Source organism: Pan troglodytes, chromosome Y, assembly GCF_028858775.2.
Source record: "Pan troglodytes isolate AG18354 chromosome Y, NHGRI_mPanTro3-v2.0_pri, whole genome shotgun sequence".
In the NCBI taxonomy this organism is placed as follows: domain Eukaryota; kingdom Metazoa; phylum Chordata; class Mammalia; order Primates; family Hominidae; genus Pan; species Pan troglodytes.
In genome coordinates, this window is record NC_072422.2 from 28,187,372 (window position 1) to 28,208,273 (window position 20,902).

Consider the following 20,902-nt stretch of genomic DNA (forward strand, 5'->3'; position numbering starts at 1 on the left):
CCGCAGTGTTTGTGTCCCTGGGTACTTGAGATTAGGGAGTGGTGATGACTCTTAGCGAACATGCTGCCTTCAAGCATCTGTTTAACAAAGCACATCTTGCACCGCCCTTAATCCATTCAACCCTGAGTGGATACAGCACATGTTTCAGAGAGCACAGGGTTGGGGGTAAGGTCACAGATCAACAGGATCCCAAGGCAGAAGAATTTTTCTTAGTACAGAACAAAATGAAAAGTCTCCCATGTCTACCTCTTTCTACACAGACACGGCAACCATCCGATTTCTCAATCTTTTCCCCACCTTTCCCCCCTTTCTATTCCACAAAACCGCCATTGTCTTCATGGCCCGTTCTCAATGAGCTGTTGAGTACACCTCCCAGATGGGGTGGTGGCCGGGCAGAGGAGCTCCTCACTTCCCAGTAGGGGCGGCCGGGCAGAAGCGCCCCCCACCTCCCGGACGGGGCGGCTGGCCGGGCGGGGGGCTGACCGCCCCCCCCACCTCCCTCCCGGACGGGGCGGCTGGCCAGGCAGAGGGGCTCCTCACCTCCCAGTAGCGGCGGCCGGGCAGAGGCGCCCCCCACTTCCCCGACGGGGCGGCTGGCCCGGCAGGGGGCTGACCCCCCTCCTCCCTCCCAGACGGGGCGGCTGGCCGGGCAGAGGGGCTCCCCACTTCCCGGTAGGGGCAGCCGGGCAGAGGCGCCCCTCACCTCCCGGACAGGGCAGCTGGCCGGGCGGGGGGCTGATCCCCCCACCTCCCTCCCGGACGGGGCGGCTGGCCAGGCGGGGGGCTGACCCCCCCACCTCCCTACCGGACGGGGCGGCTGGCCAGGCGGGGGGCTGACCCCCCCACCTCCCTCCCAGACAGGGCGGCTGGCTGGGCAGGGGGCTGACCCCCCCCACCTCCCTCCCGGACGGGGCGGCCGGCCGGGCCGGGGGCTGACCCCCTCACCTCCCTCCCGGAAGTGTGAAATGTTGAGTATACCTTTCCTGAAACAAAAAGACTACCTCAACAAATCAGATTTTTGTTAACTCTGCAATAAGCCTTATATAGAAAGCTTTGTCTGTATAAGTGACCCCAAACTTCTACACTTTGGAAAACTAACTTCCTTTCTATGGAATCTGTGTTTGCAGGGACCTTAGCTTTGCAGTTGAATAAACTCTTCTTAAACATTATACTGATCTTTTTGATTACTTAGGTTGACATTCATCGCAAAGTTCTCCAGTGTATAATGTGTAATGCACACATTAATAAATTTGTTTATTTTTCTCTTGTTAGTTTTTCTGTCAGTCTAATATGCGGGGACCCAACTAACGAACCTAAAAATAAATGAAGGCTAAAGTTTTTCTTTTCATATAAGATCAAAACAATTGCAGACACTGGAAATAAAAGGCTAAAAAAAAAAAAAACTGGACTGTATCAATGTCAATTTCCTAGATGTTAACCTTTGAGAAAAACTGATGGGTATAGGATCTTTGTTTGTATTACCTTTTATAATGATACATACATACTTTTGAAATAAAAAATAATAAAAGAAAACTGGGGAATAAAAAGCTTATTTCCTGAGGAAAAACCCAACATTTGAACACTGTGAACATTGCTTTTATTTTCCCTTAGTGCTATAGTTTGAATATTCCGTTCAAAATTCATGTTGAAATTTAACTGGCACTGTGACATTAAGAGTAGAGATCTTTAAGAGGTGATTAGATCATAAGGGCTCTCTCTCATGAACAGATTAATGCTGTCATCAGAAGAGTGGGTTCCTTAGAAAAAGGGTGAGTTTCATCTGGTATCTTTCTATCTTGCTTGTAATGTGATGCCTTCCACCATGTTCTGACACAGCAAGAAGGCTCTCTTCAGACATGGTCCCAAGACCTAGGACTTCCTGGCCTCTAGAACTTCATGTCAAATAAATCTCTTTATAAATTACCCAGTCTCTAGTACTCTATTGCAGGGGCAGAAATGAACTAAGATATTTGGTTTGCAAACCAAAGTATGCTAACAGAGCAAGACAATACAGACTATTTTTTAAGTATATGAAGTATTGGAAGTACAGCATACTTACTCTCCTCAACACAAAAAGGGAAGCATAATAGCCACACTTCAGACTATACTATATTTTTAAGTAAAATCTGTCTTGAAACCGTATTATTAAATATATGAGAACACAGGCCTTTCCTAAACAAGTCAATACAGTATAGAAACTGGCCTGAAAAGAAAATAACTTGTCCAGGTGCAGTGGCTCACTCTTGTAATCCCAGCACTTTGGGAGGCCAAGGTGGGTGGATCACCTGAGGTCAGGAGTTCAGGACCAGCCTGACCAATATGGTGAAGCCCCATCTCTACTAAAAATGCAAAAATTAGCCAGGCATAGTGGCAGGCGCCTGTAGTCCCAGCTACTCGGGAGGCTGAGACAAGAGAATTGTTTGAACCCAGGAGGCAAAGGTTGCAGTGAGCTAACACCACTGCACTCCAGCCAGGGTGACAAAACCAAGACTCCGTCTCAAAAAAAAAAAAAGGAAAAAGAAAATAACTTGCAAGATTACAGCACTTCAGTACTATTTTAGTAAAACCTAAAGAAAAAAGAGAGGTATATAATTCAAATTACTCAGCTTACATTTAATTTGTCAGCATTCAAGATCTGTCAGGAGCAGTAAAAAATTTGAATGCTACGGTAAAATTACTGCTCTACTATTCCACACCCCCAAACAGCATAAAATGCCAAACATTTTTAAACAGCAAACATTTTGAAAATACATATTTCAAAACATGCATGAGAAAAGACTTTTAAAACTGATTACATATTTATAAAAAATAAAAGTCATGCACAACACCTCACACTACAGAAAGCTAAATTAAATACCACAAACCAAAAAAGTAAACATTAAGACAGTAAAGGAAATGAGACAAAATGATATAACCTCTCGTCTTCATTTTCAGTATCCAATCCTCAAACTAGAGTCACCCAATCCTCAAATTAATGACTAAGCTTAAGAATGATCTTTCCAGAAACAAATTATCAATTAAACCATGTTTGTGAAGACATGAATACTCTATTGCTGCAAAATATAGTTCTGTATCTCTAGCTGTAGCAATTATCCCAAAAGAAATTCTGTATCTCTACCAAGATGCTCACAGTTAAGTCTCATCCAAATTTTGCTCTTATGAAGCAAAACTCCAGTCAAATTAAGATATTTCCCATTTCTTACAAGTGGAAGGGTCCCATACCCTGTCAGCCAAGGTAATCTAAACCACCTGTAATACTTCCTCTACTCCCTCATTGGTTTATTGTCTGCCTCAGCAAACATCATCTCATCCTCTAAAAAGAATCTCAGGCTAGGATTCAAACCTGCATTACGAAGCCTTTTCTGGATTTCCCCAGGCAATAATTTCTGTTGCCTCGATAGCAGTTTGATCAAAATGTTTTTGTACTGGGTATAAAGAAATATTAGAAATAACTCAATAAAATATGATACTAATTTTAAAATCAATTTTAATATAACCATTCTCTATTAAAACCAAATAAAAATATCTGTGTACTATTACAGCATTTTTTCCTTCACATTCTAGGAAAGCAATGTATCATACATGCATCTGCTGAATGTAACCTATGCTAATTAAAGAAGCATTTCTCAAGCCCAGCTACAATGCATCTAAATACAAAACATGGGCACTAAAAATGAAGTTATCAAGTAGTTATTTCAGACAATTCAAAATACAGTAGCCCATGTCCTCAAACTTGAGGAATACATTCCAAGACCTCTAATGGATGCCAGTAATCTTGGATAGTACTGAACCCTACAGATACAATGTTTTTTCATTCTGGTAACCGAGACAGCTACTAAGTGACTAATGGGCAAGCTAATATATACAGCCTGGATATGATGGACAAAAAGATGATTTCATCATGCTATTCAGAAGGGTGCACAATTTAAAACTTTTTTTTTTTTTTTTTTTTTTTTTTTAAACAGAATCTCCTTCTGTCGCCAGACTGGAGTGCAGTGGTGGGATCTCAGCTCACTGGAACTGCCGAATCTCAGGTTCAAGGGATTCTCCTGCCTCAGCCTCCTGAGTAGCTGGGACTACAGGCACATGCCACCATGCCCAGCTAATTTTTGTATTTTCAGTAGAGATGGTGTTTCACTCTGTTGGCAAGAATGGTCTCAATCTCTTGACCTCGTGATCTGCCTGCCTCAGCCTCCCAAAGTGCTAGGATTACAGGCATGAGCCACTATGCCCAGTGACAATTTAAAACTTATGAATTGCTTGTTTCTGTTTATTTCTCTTTATTTTCCATTTAATATCTCTGGCCAAGGTTGCAGGTAATTGACCTCAGAAAACAACAATGTGGGTAAGGGGGGACTACTGCATACCTATATGCTTTACTAATCTTTAATAAATTCCTTGTAGAAAGCCAGGCACAATGGTACACACCTGTAGTCCCAACTACTTGGGAGTCTGAGATGGAAGGATCACTTTGGGCCAGGAATTCCACGCGTTGTACTATGATTATGCCTGTGAATAGCCACTGCACTCAATCCTGGAAAACAGTGAGAGCCAGTCTCTTAAAGTATAATTTCCTTAAATGAAATATATTTCAAAATCTCTCATTCTTACTTATGATCAAAAAATGTTATTCATCAATGTAGACTTTGAGCTTGGTCAATAATGAGCAAATAAAGCCCTCAAATATCCTTTTCATTTGACAGGTAACTACATGCCTACTAAGGCCACGTATTATGCATATAACAATAAACAAACATAATCCCTCCACCAAAAAGCTCCAGCCAGAGAGAAATATTAAAGTAAATAATTATGCTCATCCAATCAATTCAGTAATGGCAAGAATTTCACATGAAAGTACAAGATGTCCAGCACAGATCTAACCACCTACAAATGGATGCCTCCTTGAGAAAATGTTATTAAGGTAGGACCTGCATGGATAAGTAAAAGTTACCATGAAAGAGTTCTAAAAAAATGCATTGCAGAATAACAAGCACCTGTTAAGGGCCCAAAAAAACATGAAGGAGATAATATGAAATTGTATTGTCTTTTTCTATTCTGAACATAATCATAATAATGATAGAAAACTATTGAGGTGTTTAGGATGAAAACTGGCAATCTGAGTTCCATTTAAAAATAATCTTTCTTTTTTAACAGACATCACTGCTGCTCCTCAAATTTTTAGTTATGTTTCCAGACACGTAAAAAGATTAACTCAGATCCCTTGAGTGTCAGGTGTGACTTGGTGAGCTAATAAATCAATTTTCTTAAAGGGAAAAAGATTAAACAGACATTTATCAAAAGAAGACATACAAGCAACAAACAGGTATATGAAAAAAAGTTCAACATCAATCACTGGGAAAAGCAAATGAAAATTACAGTGAGATATCACCCCATACATTTATTATCAAAAAGACAAAGTATCATGCTGATCTGGCTATAGAGAAAGGGAACCCTTAACAATACCAGTGGGAATGTAAATTGGTACAGTCATATGGAAAAAAGTGGCAGAATCTCCTCAAAACTCAAAATAAACTACAATATGATCCAGCAATTCAGCTACTGGGTATTTATCCTAAGTAAATGAAATCAGTAGCTAAAGGACATGTGTCAAGTTTATTGCAGTATTATTCACAATAGCCAAGATATGAGATCAACCTAAGTGTTCATCAATGATTGAATAAGGTAAGAAAATCTGATATATATGTGTACGTATGTGTGTGTGTGTATATACATGTATATAATAAACATACTGTTCATCCATTTAAAAAAAAGAAAGTATCAGTAAGTTATTTCTTCTTTCAAATGCATGTAGTTACAATCCTGATGAGGGGAAAAAAAATGGTACTGTGTGTATCATTTCGCTTAAAGCTGAAGTTTCCAAGAAACTATTTGATGATGTTAAATGAGATCTTAAACTGTACCGTCATTTACGGCCACACAGATGAACCTGGAGGACATTAAGACAAATACTGCATGATCTCACTTATTTTAGAACATTGTTAAAAAACTTGATCTCATAGAAATATAGAGTAGAACAATGGTCATCAGAGGCCAGCAAAGATTGGATGGACAGAATGAAGGAGAGAAATTACTCAACGGGTACAAAATGACAGGTAGATAAGAGGAATAATTTCTAGTTTTCTATATAGCATAGCAAGCAGACTACAATAAGCAATATTATATAGTGTGTATCTCAAAATAACTAGAAAAAAGATTCCAAATGTTCTTACCATGAAGAAATGTCTGAGGTGATGAATATGCTAAAGCTATGATGTGATCGCTACCCAATGTATGTACACATGTGTCAGAAGCATCACACTGTATCCCATAACTATGTCCAATTATTACGTGTCAATTAAAAATAAAATTTTAAAAATAATTTTAATATTTAAAAAATTCTGTTAAATATGACACTCTTTATTTTTATGCAAGGCAGCTTAGTTATCCCAAAATGATCTGAGGAATAAGGCCTGAGTTGTTTGTTATATGCATTTATGATCTCTTACCAGAGCAAATTTTAAGAGTTTAAAAAGTCCTCATTAATAACTCTATTTCATGACTTAATAATGTCAATCACAATCGTGTTCGATGAATTTTAATCCAGACTCTGCCCTTAAATAAACCTATTTTATATTAGCTTGCAGATAGGGACTGCTGGTCTGCGTATCTTTATATAATTAAAAGCAATTTCAAAGACCACTTGATCTCTGATCTACATGTGTCTGCTGTCACATTTATCCATTCGATATTTGTTAAGAACCTATATGGTAAGTCTTAATTTTTTAAGCTTATTTTTGTTATGTGATGCCCAGTACTTAGACAGTATCCTAAATATTGAAGAGCCAAGTAAAATTTTGTCAGATAATGTCATATACCTTATTTACTCACTATGTCTTAGAAGGTGGATATAGTTATTCTATGCCCACAGGTATCATAAGAACCAATTAGGCACCCCTAGGTAAGGTTACACATTTATTTAAAAGGCAAAATAAAATCAATTTATGTTTTTAAAAAATGCTTCAAGAGTAATAAAACATGACCTTTTTTTTTGTCCTGGTTTTGAACATAGGAATGATGCCGTAAATCTCATCTTCTTTACCCCTTTCACATCTGCCTCTTAAATCAGCATTTATTATTTTCCACTAGCAAATTTTAAGGGGACAATAAATACCTCAGTATGCTCACCAATTATCCTCATTTTCAAACACAAAGGATTTTAAAAATCCAAAAGCTTCTAATGTTGATGTGTGTTCAAACAAATCAGCATATGTAGACATAAGCAAATATTTAGTAAATTTCTATACAATCTTTTTTCCTGCTATATTGAGGTATGTTTATTTATATATATATATATCCCTCGATAAACTCATAATACCTCAAAATACTGTGTATTTATATATATAACTTTATATATAAAATTATATATAAAAATTTGTATATATACAAATTTTACATATAAGATATATATATAAAATACTGTGATGTAAACATATACATATATTGTGACATCTCTACAATAATCAAGCTAGTTAACATATCACCTCACATTTATTTCCTGTATGTCCTCCACATGTAAGAAGTGGTAAGGGTGGGGGATATTGTGAGAATGCTTAAGATCTACTCTCTTTATGCAATCTTCATTAAATCAAGTAGTTGTACTGGTGTTAGCTACTGAAGAATATTGTGTTTCCCATATACATTTGTATATACTATTCCTACCTTCAAGAAACAGTTTTAACAGTTTACCAGTTTATGTAAGTTGCTAGGCATTATATAAAACTATCTGTCAAAATTAACCTTTTTTTCAAGTAATGATAATCCACTGCTGCAAATATATACAAAGTATAACAAAATATCAGTAATATCACCTATAGTGAGAGATAATAAAGTAAAATCTTAAAGATTATCTGAAGAAGGAAAAAACAAAATGTGAAGTAGAAAAGTCGCTCTAAAATGGAATAATTCATATATACTTTTAATCTAGTTAATCAATTGATAACTGCTATTTCTACCATGTATTAAACACATGGAAATTTGATTAATTTCACTTTTTAAAGGATGGATTAAATTCTGTGACAGAAAAACAGAATTCACAAATACTAGATAATGGCCCCGATCAGAGAAATTTTAGATGGCAGATGAGAAACAGAACTTAAAACGGCTGATGAGCCAAGTAAAATTTTATTTGTGAGGTACTTCCATTTCCTTTACTTAGTCACTATGTCCTAGATGTGGGTATAATTATTCTATGTCCCCAGATTATATTAAGAATCAAATAGGCACTTTAGCCAAGGTTACACATTTAATTAAAAGTGTTAACATCAAATTTTAAAATCAAATCTGCTACTTCAATGCCAGTTTACACTATATTAAAGCTGAATTAAACTATTTCAGTGACATTTGACCATTTTCAGGAACAATTAATGAACTATAAAGCCCTGGAATGTATACCATGTATAAACAAAAGAGAGACAGATCTACTGCGAAAACTACCTGTATTTTATTTAAATAATTTACCATTTAGAAATATCATATATACTCTTTCATGGAACTAAGGGAAGAAAATGAAGTAGAGAACTCATGAACTGTAATGAACTTAAATTCTGTTCTCCATCACAATATATCCATTCTGTAACCCTCTTGGAGAACTAAACCTTACTCAAGAATGAGACTGTGAATAATATTAGCCCTCTGATAGGAAATAACTTAATGAGCACATAGGGTATTTCTGGCAAATGATAGGCAAGGCAAACTTTGGAGGCTTTTCACAAAGTTACTACTCATTTTTGAAGACAGCAATGGAAATTTTGCCCTTTTCTATACTCTAAATCAAGATAAGAATGATAAATCATATATTTATTGAGCAGTTAGTTATTACCAATATTACTAAGCATCTAAGTCATTACTCTATAATGTCCCTATGAAAATATGAAAAAAAAAGTCATTTTAATTACACCTGGTAAGTATCTTCTACTAAACATGGAAAAATCCAACAGAGAACAAAAGTGAATATGGATCTTTGATGAGGTATCTGTGTATCTGAATCAACTAACCTTGAAGCCTGGACTTCCTATTATGAGTTAGTAATTTTTGAGTTGGAATTTATAAAAGTAAAGCCCAAAGTGTCTCTCTGAGTACACTTTGCCAGGAAAACACCTTGCTGTTATACAAATATCATGATAGATTCCATCTTTAGCTATATAAATTACTAACCAACTAAAGAAAACTGGAAACTTTGAAAAGGGAGATATTCATTCTAACTCACACCTTTAATCATTTTAAATGCCAAGTACTTACAGCAATATACAGAAATATCTCTTCCTCAGTTAAACTATCGATGCCTATAACAATCTCAAAAATAGACAAGGAGTATTTTGATTATGAGGGAAAACTTAAGAAATAAAATTTCAGGATGAGATAAAAATCAAGTAAGATATTCACACTAAGAGAAGATTAATGTTGAAAACATCCCAAAACTTTTTAATGCTATAGAAATGAAATAAACATCAAAAACTTGCTGAGTGTTTAAAAAAAATGAAAGATGGGCAAAAACAAAGAAAACAGCATGTATCTAAGACATTTTTTGCTAAAACCAACCTTACTCGAAGGGTTTGCTACCCTTTACATATGACTAAGCAAAGAAAAGCACATATAGGAATGAGTTATCTGTTAATATGTTCTGAGAAAATTTTACCATATTTATTTTCTGCTGTAAAACATCTTAGAGCCTTTTACAGACTTTATGTGTGTGTGTGTATACACATATAATGTGCAGAGAGGATTAAAATCTACAAAGTGGCATAGCTGTACTTATTTTCAATTTCTAATCCACAGGTATCTCAAATGGTAAGCAATTTGTAAATGTTACTCTGAATTTGAGAAAAATTGAAAATTTGAAAATTTCAGAAAGACTGAAAAATTCTATTCTATTTTTCCACATCAACTGCACTTAATCTTGGACTTAGGGACTCCTCAGCTCCACTTTTTTCTGAGTAGTGTGAAATCTAAGTTATTTATGTAGTTTACTTGCAATGATTTTAATGTTTTGGGTTGACTATGTTCCATCAGCATCATACTGTAAAAAACATAAATAGCAGAAGCAGTCTACATAATTGTAAACTTTAAAACAATTAAGGCATAATTGAGTTAAGAACCACATGCAGTAAGGCATTAATTCAGCAAGTCTGCGTTGGCCAGACAAGCACATTCAAAGAAAGGTATGAATCTTGACAAGCTCCTCACAGTAATCTCTGAAGTCCTTGGAATATCTAGTCTGACAAGAGTGTCTTTATTTATCTGGGGTTTTGGTTCATCCCAGATAGTTATGCTAACAATTGATTTACGGCAGAGGCCTGGGACAATATGGTATCAGACCTCTCTCTGTAGGCACTGGAGACTAAGCTACTAAGGTAGCTTAGTAGGCAGGTCCTCCACAGCTACAAGATCAAATCCTAGTAAAAACTCTGAAAAGCAACAGTCACTGAGTTCCTCTGGTGGACAATATTCTGTCTATGTTTTCCTAACTTGCTGCAGGGAGAATCAATTGCAGCTCACAGATGTACAACAAAAGAGGACAAATGAAATCTTGCAGCTGGTTCTCTCTCCTAGACTCTGCCCTTACATGTCTTTTCCTTTGATAATTTTAATGTGTATTCTTTCACTGTAATAAACTGTAACCATGAGTATAACTGTTATCTGGGTTAAGTCCCTCTAACAAATCACTGAACTTGAGGGTGGTTTGGGGAACCCCAAACAACACAGAGTTTTTAAAAAGCATTCCTTTAATATTTCTGTGTTAGTGAGTTCAAAGTAAATCCTATTGTTAAGTTACATAAATACCCTCCACCTGTAAAATTAAGATAATCTACAAAAGATCTGTATCTGGAAAAGGAGAAACATTCTTAATACGCATAAAATCACAAACCTTATTATTTTCTCCAGAAGCTATAATTCTTTCAAAAAACAATGCTTTTAACTTAAAGGGAAGACCTATTTTCATTAAAGTCTTGGAAAACAAAATAGCTTCACATAGCGAAAACGTAAAAAAAATTTGAGAAATCAAATTTCCACAGAATTAAGATATTTAAACAATAATGTAATTTTTCCCAAAAATCTGCATATTACCCAAAAACTGTATATTTAGCAACCGGCAGTACAAAAGCCTTAGAGTGAATATTATATTAAACAACTTTGCTATGACACATGTTTTGCTATAATAGGTGTAGATTTCTAATAAGACCTATACAAAGCAATAATCAATAGTTAAATCACTGGTATGACATCACTAACTGGCCTGTTCTCTCTCTTTGGTGGCAGATGCACAAAATAATGTTGATGCTCAAAGGAAATCAAAACCTTCACCATCTCCTGATTATATAAAAACTTTTAAAATTAAACAAAACAAAAACTTTAAGGTGCCAAAGTTATCTTGCAAGTCTTGGTATTCATTTTATATCGTGAAACTCAGTTCCAACCTTTTTTTAACCCTTTAGGTCATATCCTCAATTTTCTAAGATTTTCATAGCACTAAATTCCAACGCTTCTCAGTGACATTAAAGTGTGCATGTGCACATGTGCGTGCACGCACACACATATGAAATTGTGTATGTGGGAAAAATCTCAACCACCTACCTTTAAACTAGACTTGTAGTCTGTGTTCACTTTGAACATGAGCCCAAGCCGTAAATGAATTTCCTTGGCTCGACAAAAGCTGGGGTCAACATAAAGGACATCTTGAAATGCTTTAATTGCCCTGAAAAAAATAAAAACATAAGAAACTGTGATTTTTAATACTTACATATATCTCACTTGATAGTATAGGAAACATTCTGGCTATTTAATTTTATTGAAAGTACCAACTTTATAAAAAACAGTATGAATGAACAGAAAAGATTAGAAAGGGATAAGAAAGCGCATAATCCTTTTGTTCTCAATTCCGTCAACTATTCAAAAATATCTAAAGGTTCAAGAAAAAATTCAGTGGAAATTACTACAAATCTTTCTGAAACATTCAAGGAAGAACAGCAGGAAAATGTGAAAAGGTGAGAAAGTGAAGGTGTTAATTCTGCTTCTATTCAGCTTCATATAAGCCAAATTTTTAAAACTTTATTTCTGCCTTTCACTTTTGGTATACTCTTTTGTTGTAAATGACAAGGTCTCAATCTGTCACCCATGCTGGAGTGTAGCAGGACAATCACAGCTCACTGCAGCCCGGACCTCCTGGGTTCAAGCAATCCTCTTACTTCAGCCTTCTGAGTAGCTGGAACCACAGGTTCATGCCAACACTCCTAGCTAATTTTTTTCATTTTTTGTACAGAGAGGATCTCTCTTTGATGTCCTGGATGGTCATGAACTTCTGGGCTCAAGGGATCCTCCTGCACCAGCCTCCCAAAGAGCTGATATTACAGGCAAACACCTGGCCTGTTTGCCATTATCTACTACCATTCTAAGTATGTGTAATAACATGGATAGGGGATCAATTTTTATTTTTTCCACACAGATTTCCTATAGTCTAGCATAATTTGTGAAGCAGACTATTCTAATTCCAGAGCAATATGGTGTTACCTTTGATATAAATCAAGTACTCATGTTCATGTGGGACTGTTTCTGGGTTCTCCAATCTAATTCAGTGTTGATTAGTCTATCAATCCACCTTTGTTCAAATGCTATCATACTGTCTTAATTACTGTTTCTTTTTTAAATGGGTCTCTCCAATAAAGAAAATCCACAGATAAGTAGAGCTTTTCTCTTTAACAGTGAGTGTATTTTGAATATTTTTACTGCTTGAATTACGTAAATGATAACTTCCTCAAAAATAAATACAAGGGCAAAAGTCTGCTTGAATCTAAATTATTCTCCAAATACTTTGAAAGTAACAATTTAGAATCTTAAGTGTTTCTAATACAAATGACATTTTCTATACAGTATAAAAAGATACAGATACCAGTAATATGACAAAATGGGCTTTAGGATGCTACACATGCCCCTAATAGGTTAGTCTGATAAGTAATTTCCTACTTCTAAAATTATGTATATTCCATATCCATTAATTCCAAGATTAAGCATTTTAAAAGGTAGGGGGTTTGGGGAATTATACAGACATCACTTAAAGACAACACATTATTTAATATATATTAATATATATTAAAGCAATCATTATTTTGTATCTATGCTAGCTTTATCTGTGTAGTGATTTTACGTTCTTATCTTCAATCTATGGGAGAACATGAGTTATCACAATTACATGAAAATTAATCAACATGATGCACACTAATCACATGATGCACATGTAAATCAACATGATGCACACAGTTTATTCCCCTAAACTGTATAGGAATACAGTTTCCTTGTCACTAGTTTTACACTGGATTTCACCTAAGTAAATTCTGGGTGACTAAAATGATTTTATCTATATGCCCAGAGAAATAATTATAAATACTGATTAAAATAACCATCTTTACATGGGGCAAAGCATAATAAATTATTCTACTAACTACAACTTATATCCTTACTTTTGAATACATGCCCCCTAAATTCTTTACCAGTGTTATCACTGCCCTGGGCAGACAGGGGCAGGTCCCCAGTGAAACCTGACATTCAAGCCAAAGAAAGCCTGAAGCCTGAAAACTGGGCTGCCAGTTACAGGTAGAGTCTGTGACCCAGAGTGAGAACTTCCTTGACAACTTTTAGCCAGCCAAAAGGTGCTTTTTCCAGGCCCACCTTGGACCAATCAGCATGCACTCGCCCATTCTGAGCCCACACAAACCCCAGACTGAGCCATACTTTAGCACTATCCACCTTCGGGTAGGGGCTACCCACTTCAGGTTCCCTCTCAGCTGAGAGCTGTTCTGTTCCTCAGTAAAACTTTTCTGCCTTGCTCACCCTCTAGTAGTCCATGTTAGCTCATTCTTCTTGGACCTAGAACAAGAACCCAGTACCCACCAAAGGGCAGGGCATAAAGTGACTGCAACACTGTAGCCCTCCTGCCCTCTATCCACACCGGGTGGCTGCCCCATGTGACAGGAAGCAGCAGGGTGCCAGGCCAGCCCAGGAGCCGTCGGCTTAAGCCAGGTAATGGGACTGAACCAACTGGGAGGCACACAACCTCGTTCACTGGAAGTGTGTGGACTTGGTGAGGGAGCGGTAATACCAATGAGGGAGTGGTAATACGAATGTGCTGTAACACTTCATGGGGGCTCAGACACCAGGACTCTCCAAGCCAGAGCTGTAACAAACTGTAACACCCCCTTTGGGGCTTTGTGGTTTCTGGCATCTCTGAATATTTTCAGCGCCACAGTGTTCCCGTAGTCCAGTTGCCAGTACCCAAGGCGGAAGCCGCTGAAGGCACCGTTGGTCCAGCCACAGACTTGCGCAGAGCTCACCCATGTGCCAGCACCTGGAGTTGCCCAACCTGCTGGCACGCCTGACTGTATGCCATGGCCAGACCCCATGCCCACTGGCTCACATAGGTCTTGCCACTCTGCACCTGGCTCCCCACTGGTGGGTGTGAAATCTGGGCGGGTACCATGAGCCAAGCACAGCCTGCAGGGACAACTGGGCAGAGCCAGTCCAGCCATCAGGAAGCAAACTTGAGCAGAGGCCCTGCCAGACAAACAGGTCTTGTGAAGCGGCACCCAAAGGATCCTTTGTCAGTACCCTTTCCAACGATAACTGAACAGAAAGTTTTTCTGTTCCAATGCGAAGTTTTTCTGCCTTTTGATTCCAATGCCAAAATATGCAGAAAATACGCATTTTTGGGTTTCAGTAGGAATTTTGTTTAAATTATTAGACTGGGGACCCAGACATCAGGTCTGCTTATACCACTAAATAAATGGTTAAATAACAGTGACCAAGAACTAACATATTTATGACGGATTATACAAGACGGTTAGTGAATTAAGTTTAAGATCTCTTAAAACAATGTATAGTATTCATGAAAAAAATCATCATAGAATCTTAACGCTTAGTAGCAAACAATTATTTCCAGACTTGATGTAATTAAATGCCCAAAGGCAGAGAAGGAAGAAAAACAGATGGCAGGAAAAGCTATCCAGGTTAAAGTTAAATATTCACCTGTGGGAAAACATGTCAAATAGCTGTCAGTGCATATTTAAGAATTTGTAATAAACATTACGGCAACCTACACATTGCAAATCTTGATCACGTAGTTATTATCTTCCTTCGGACTATCACAGCACTCGAATGGGGTAGAACATAAAATAGGAGCAGGGCAGTTTATAATCAAGTTACCAGTTACTGGCCAAGATGAAAGAATGATGGGCTGAACTTGATTAGAAACTGCAGTAAAATAAGTGATACTACTGGAAATGTATGGTTACAGACATTAAAATCACCATTTACTGGAAACAAATGGTATAAGTCAACTTACCAATGAAATGCATTGTAGTAGAAGTAGACCAAACCAAGGCCATATAAAAATGCAGCATTCTGTTAATATAAAACACAAAACAACCTTTATAACAGATTTTATATCTATTACTATTACATATATTAATAAGAAGTCATGTAACGAGATGTTTTAAGTTCTGAATATTTTACCATATATTACAATATTCTTCTCTACTTTTTCTCAAGTTCTCTCCATTTTGAAAATTGGAATCAATTTGCCATTCAATGTTACAAAAAAGGTAGTTACCTTTTTTTTTTTTAATGCACAGCATCACCCTCTACTAAATGTTAGTACAGATTGTTCATCCCTTATCCAAAATACTTGAGACTAGGTGTTCCAAATTTCCAGCTTTTCTGGGTTTTAAGTACTTGCGTATACATAGATACCTTGGGGATGGAACCCAAGTTTAAACACAAAATTCATTTGTTTTATATATAGCTTATACACATAGCCTGAAGGTAACTGTGTACAAAACGTTTAATAATTTTGAGTATGAAACAAAGTTTTTGTATACTGAACCATCTGAAAGCAAAGGTGTCACAATTTCAGCCACGTAAGAGTGCAATCTGTGGTTGTTTGGCATCACCATCTATTCCTAATCAGGAATTTACATATGCCACTGAGAAGCAATCATTTTCTTACACTAATTCACACATAAGTGTTTAAAACAGTAAAAAATATGACACAAGATTATACAGAGAGAAAACAGTGTCTGGGTAACTGAACAGCATGGCAGCATACAGTCATGGGCCTTGTTAATGACAGACAACATATATATACAACAGTGGTCCCACAGGACTATAATAATTGATTTTTACTGAGCTTTTCTATGTTTAGATATACAAACACCATTGTGTTATAATTAGTTATAGTATTCAGTACAGTAACATGCTACACAGGTTTGTAGCCTATGACCTAGAGGCTACACCATACAGCAAAGCTGTGTAATAAGCTGCATCATTTGGGTTTCTGTAAGTACACCATATGATGTTGACACAATGATGCAACTGCCTAAAAACAAATTTGTCAGATTGCATTCCTGTCACTGAGATGTATGAATGTACCTGTATCAGCTGATAAACTGCAACAACAAGAACAACAACAGAACAGCAGGTTTTCAGTCTCCACCTATGATGCTGTATTTTGATGAAAAATTTACTGTACACACTGCATTATTTATTTATTTATTATTATTTTTTTATACGGGTTCTCACTCTGTCACCCAGGCTTGAGTGCAGTGGCATGACCTAAGCTCACTGCAACCTCTGCCTCCAGGGTTCAAGCAATTATCCTGCCTCAGTCTCCTGAGTACCTGGGACTACAAGCACCCACCACCCCACCACACTCATGGGATTACAGGCATAAGCCACCATGCATGGCCTGAATGGCTTGTTAAATGTTTCTGCAGAATTATCTGCCTGATTCACAATGGCTTTTGCCTTGGATATCTCTTTCATTTTATAACCTGACATGATTTCTTGTTATGAATGCCTGCTGTCCTAGTCCTTCAATAAGTCCATCAGGCATTTTCATCACATTGTCTGTAGGCACCTTCCCTGCAGTCTTAAAAACATCACCTTCATTATCACTATTATCACAATCACCTTAATTCAACCAGACTATTCTGGCTATTTCACAATTGTTAAAAGAACAACTAGAGCCTAATTATTAATGTTAAAATCTTGATATATAATTCTTCTAGCTTTATTTTGTGTATTTAAGGAAGAGCGATGTCATTTTTTTCTTACTTGACATAGAAAATCCTTCAAAATTACCACCTTGTTTATCGTTATCACTGAACACGGTCACAGAGCATAGCTGTGCCAGACATTAAGACAATGATATCTTTAGTCACTGCATTCCAAATACAGGCAATAGCATATACAGCATCATTCTTCACGCTAACTCCTTCTGAAGACCTGCCACACTCACATCTCTGTTCATTCATGCTAGCATGCTATTCATGAAGAATTTTTATATTTAGTCTTTATTGATATAAAGATACCCTGCTCACATGGTTGAATTAATGAAGTCACATTTGGAGAAAACGACATGGCAAAAAGATTATTTCTGAGTAAAATTTCAGCTGAAGAATGAGCAGAGCAGATGTCAACCAGTCCAGCTTCCTGCAATGAGTACAAGCAGCTAGTACAAAATATTTACGAAACCAATCAGAAAAGATGTTGCTGGTAATCCATGCCTTTCTGTTAGTGTAATAATGAACTGGTAAGAAATTCACTCTCTGAACACAGTACACAAGCTTTTGCCTACCACATAAGTTCAGATTTATGCATGCTTGCCACATTAGCACATGTCAGCACAGTTATTTTTAAACCTCTGCAACTAGCTTGTTGAATATTCAACCATTCTCTTCGGTTTTCAGTTTACTGCGATAACAGCCACTTGTTTCATGAACACACTATTATTATGTGGCATGTATTCAATGCAACACTGACGGATCCCCTCTTTCAATACACAGTCAAAATCTACGTTTTTAGCTTTACACAGTGTTTTCCTATTTCTCATTAACTTCAGTTCATCCTTTCCACACATAACTTCAATAGTTTATCCTTCTGTTTCTTCAAGTCACATTGGCGGTCATTCCAATGCTATATGCTCTTCTATAAATGTTTCACACTTACATCACAGTTCAGTTTCTCTATGTTTGACTTTATGTGCTATAAACATAAATGCTTCCTCTTTTTCTTACCATTTTTACCCATAAGGTTATCTGTAGGACTTTTCTGATACAGTCTCTTTACATCACTAAGCAGACAAGCAAAAAACAGTGCATAGAGGTTTGGGCCCCATGTGGGGCATTGTGGAGATCCTGCCATTGGCACATCCAGGCTACACAAGTGTCATTTTATTACCCTTTGTGGCCTTGCTCATCTGGGTTTATCTGGCATGGATAGAAAAGGTATGTAACAGCTGAAGGGACCTGAGAGTGTCTTCTTCCCTTGGGGATGGTGAATAAACTATGTTCTATGCACCTGCACTTGGACTAGGACACATCACATGAGGCTGGCTGTGAAATTTTTAAGTTTTCAATTTATGGAGCGCATTTTAAATTTTAGATTTTTGAGTTAGAAATGCTCATATATTAAACAGTTCTCTTCAGTTTTCAGTTCACTGTGAAAATCTCCACTTGTTTCATGATGAGCACCCAATTTTCTTTTTATAGTTTAAGTTCTAGGGTACATGCGCACAACATGCAGGTTTGTTACGTATGTATACATGTGCTATGTTGGTGTGCTGCACCCATTAACTCGTCACTTACGTTAGATGTATCTCCTAATGCTATCCCTCCCCCCTCCCCCCACCCCACAACAGGCCCTGGTGTGTGATGTTCCCCTTCCTCTGTCCAAGTGTTCTCACTGTTCCCACCTATGAGTGAGAACATACGGTGTTTGGTTTTTTGTCCTTGCGATAGTTTGCTGAGAATGATGGTTTCCAGCTTCATACATGGCCCTACAAAAGACATGAACTCATCCTTTTTTATGGCTGCACAGTATTCCATGGTGTATACGTGACAAATTTTCTTAATCCAGTCTATCATTAATGGAGATTTGGGTTGGTTCCAAGTGTTTGCTATTGTGAATAGTGCCGCAATAAACATACATGTGCATGTGTCTTTATGGCTGCATGATTTATAATCCTTTGGGTATATACCCAGTAATCGGATCACTGGGTCAAATGGTATTTCTAGTTCTAGATCCCTGAGGAATTGCCACACTGACTTCCACAATGGTTGAACTAGTTTACAGTCCCACCAACAGTGTAAAAGTGTTCCTATTTCTCCACATCCTCTCTAGCACACGTTGTTTCCTGACTTTTTAATTATTGCCATTCTAACTGCTGGATGAGCACACAATTATTACATGGTATGTATTCACTGCAACACTGACAGATCCCCCTCTTCCAATATACAATAGAAATCTACATGATTCTCAATATGTATTAAAGACAGTATTTTAAACTCAGAAAAGTCATCTAGCCGTTACATTTTTAGGTTTTTAGACGTCACTAATTCTTTTTGCAGCATGAAGCAGGGAGATGGATTCCTGCAGTAAATTATAATTTTAGGTTGCCTTGGCATCCATTTTGAATATAAGCAGAACTTTTTCATATTAGAAGCAGGACTTAGTTGCCCTTGACACAGTTTCTAATTTCTCCTTCTTCCAGTTCCTCAATATAGTTAATCTAGATATCTGCCTTAAGCAATTGCCTCCTGGTTACCACTTCCCTGTGGAAGAGCTAGACACAACCTACTTGATTTACCCCACTAACCCTTACAACCTACAAGGATGACACAGATATGCCACCACCACCACCTCTCAGTCACACCCTGAACTCCTGTAACTTGCTCTAAACCCACCAATTAGAATCACCGAGGGAAACCTGCTTGGGTAATACCCTGAGTCCTAATAAAGGCTTTGGACCATAGTTCCCTCACACTGTCTCCACTGGATTGAGCATCCCAGAGAGTTCCCCCTTTCCACATACCTGCAAGGCATGCTATCTCTTCTCTGTAATACACTACTTCTGTTATTTCATTTGTATTGTGGTGCACCACCCTCTGTCTCACCTGACTGTTAATCCAAACCAAACTCTCCTCCTGTCAAAACTCTCCTAGAGATGTCTGTCTTGGTAGGAATAAACTAGACCCTGGTTAAGTAAGAGCCACAAGGCTTCTGCCAGAACAGATGCTCCATGGCTTAAGATGGGGTTATGTCCCAGTAAACCATGATAAGTTAAAAGTGTGGCAATACATTTAATGCACCTAATCTACTATCATAGCTTAGCCAAGCCCACCTTAAGCATGATTAGGACATTTATTTATTTATTTATTTATTTTATTTCATTCTATTTTTTAAGACAAGGTCTTGCTCTGTCAACCAGCTGGAGTGTAGTGGCACAATCATGGCTTCCTGCAGCCTTGACTTCCCAGATTCAGGCTATCCTCCCACCTCAGCCTGCTGACTGACTGGGAACACAGGCACAAGCCACCATGCCTGGCTAAGTAATTTTGGTAGAGACAGGGTTTCACCATATTGCTCAGACTAAGGCACATTTGCATTAGCCTATAGTCAGGCAAAATCACTGAAAACAAAGCTTATTTTATAATAAAGTGCTGAAAATCTCATTTAATTTACTGAATATTGTACTAAAAGTGAACAGCAGAATGGCTGTATGGGTAACTGAAGCTCACTGCTTCTGCTGAATACATACCACTTTCACACCTTCATAATATCAGAAGCTAGGAGTAATCATTGCTAGTGAGCAACTGTCTTTATAGATGGGTTTCCTCTGACAGGGGCATCTGGTGAGAAGGACATCTGATCACAAGCACTGGGCCATCCACCAAAATATAGCAGAATCCTTTCAAAAGCACACTGTATACGTTCATGGCCACCTGTCCTGGATTCCTTTCATGGCAAGGCTACAATTTCTGGGCATTCTCTAGAGACCTCAAAACCAACTTAGATGTCA

General features: G+C 37.5%; 1 protein-coding gene across 42 annotated transcripts in view; it reads right to left on the bottom strand.

The window, feature by feature from the left end:
- Positions 1 to 20,902, bottom strand: part of UTY (ubiquitously transcribed tetratricopeptide repeat containing, Y-linked) — a 249,115-nt gene that overhangs the window by 165,670 nt on the left and 62,543 nt on the right. For all 42 annotated transcript variants that reach the window (XM_063804975.1, XM_063804974.1, XM_063804973.1 and 39 more), the window contains 2 exon segments: positions 15,389 to 15,447; positions 11,632 to 11,752 (listed from right to left, as the gene is read on the bottom strand). In XM_063804975.1, the coding sequence (XP_063661045.1) occupies positions 11,632 to 11,752; positions 15,389 to 15,447 (180 nt within the window).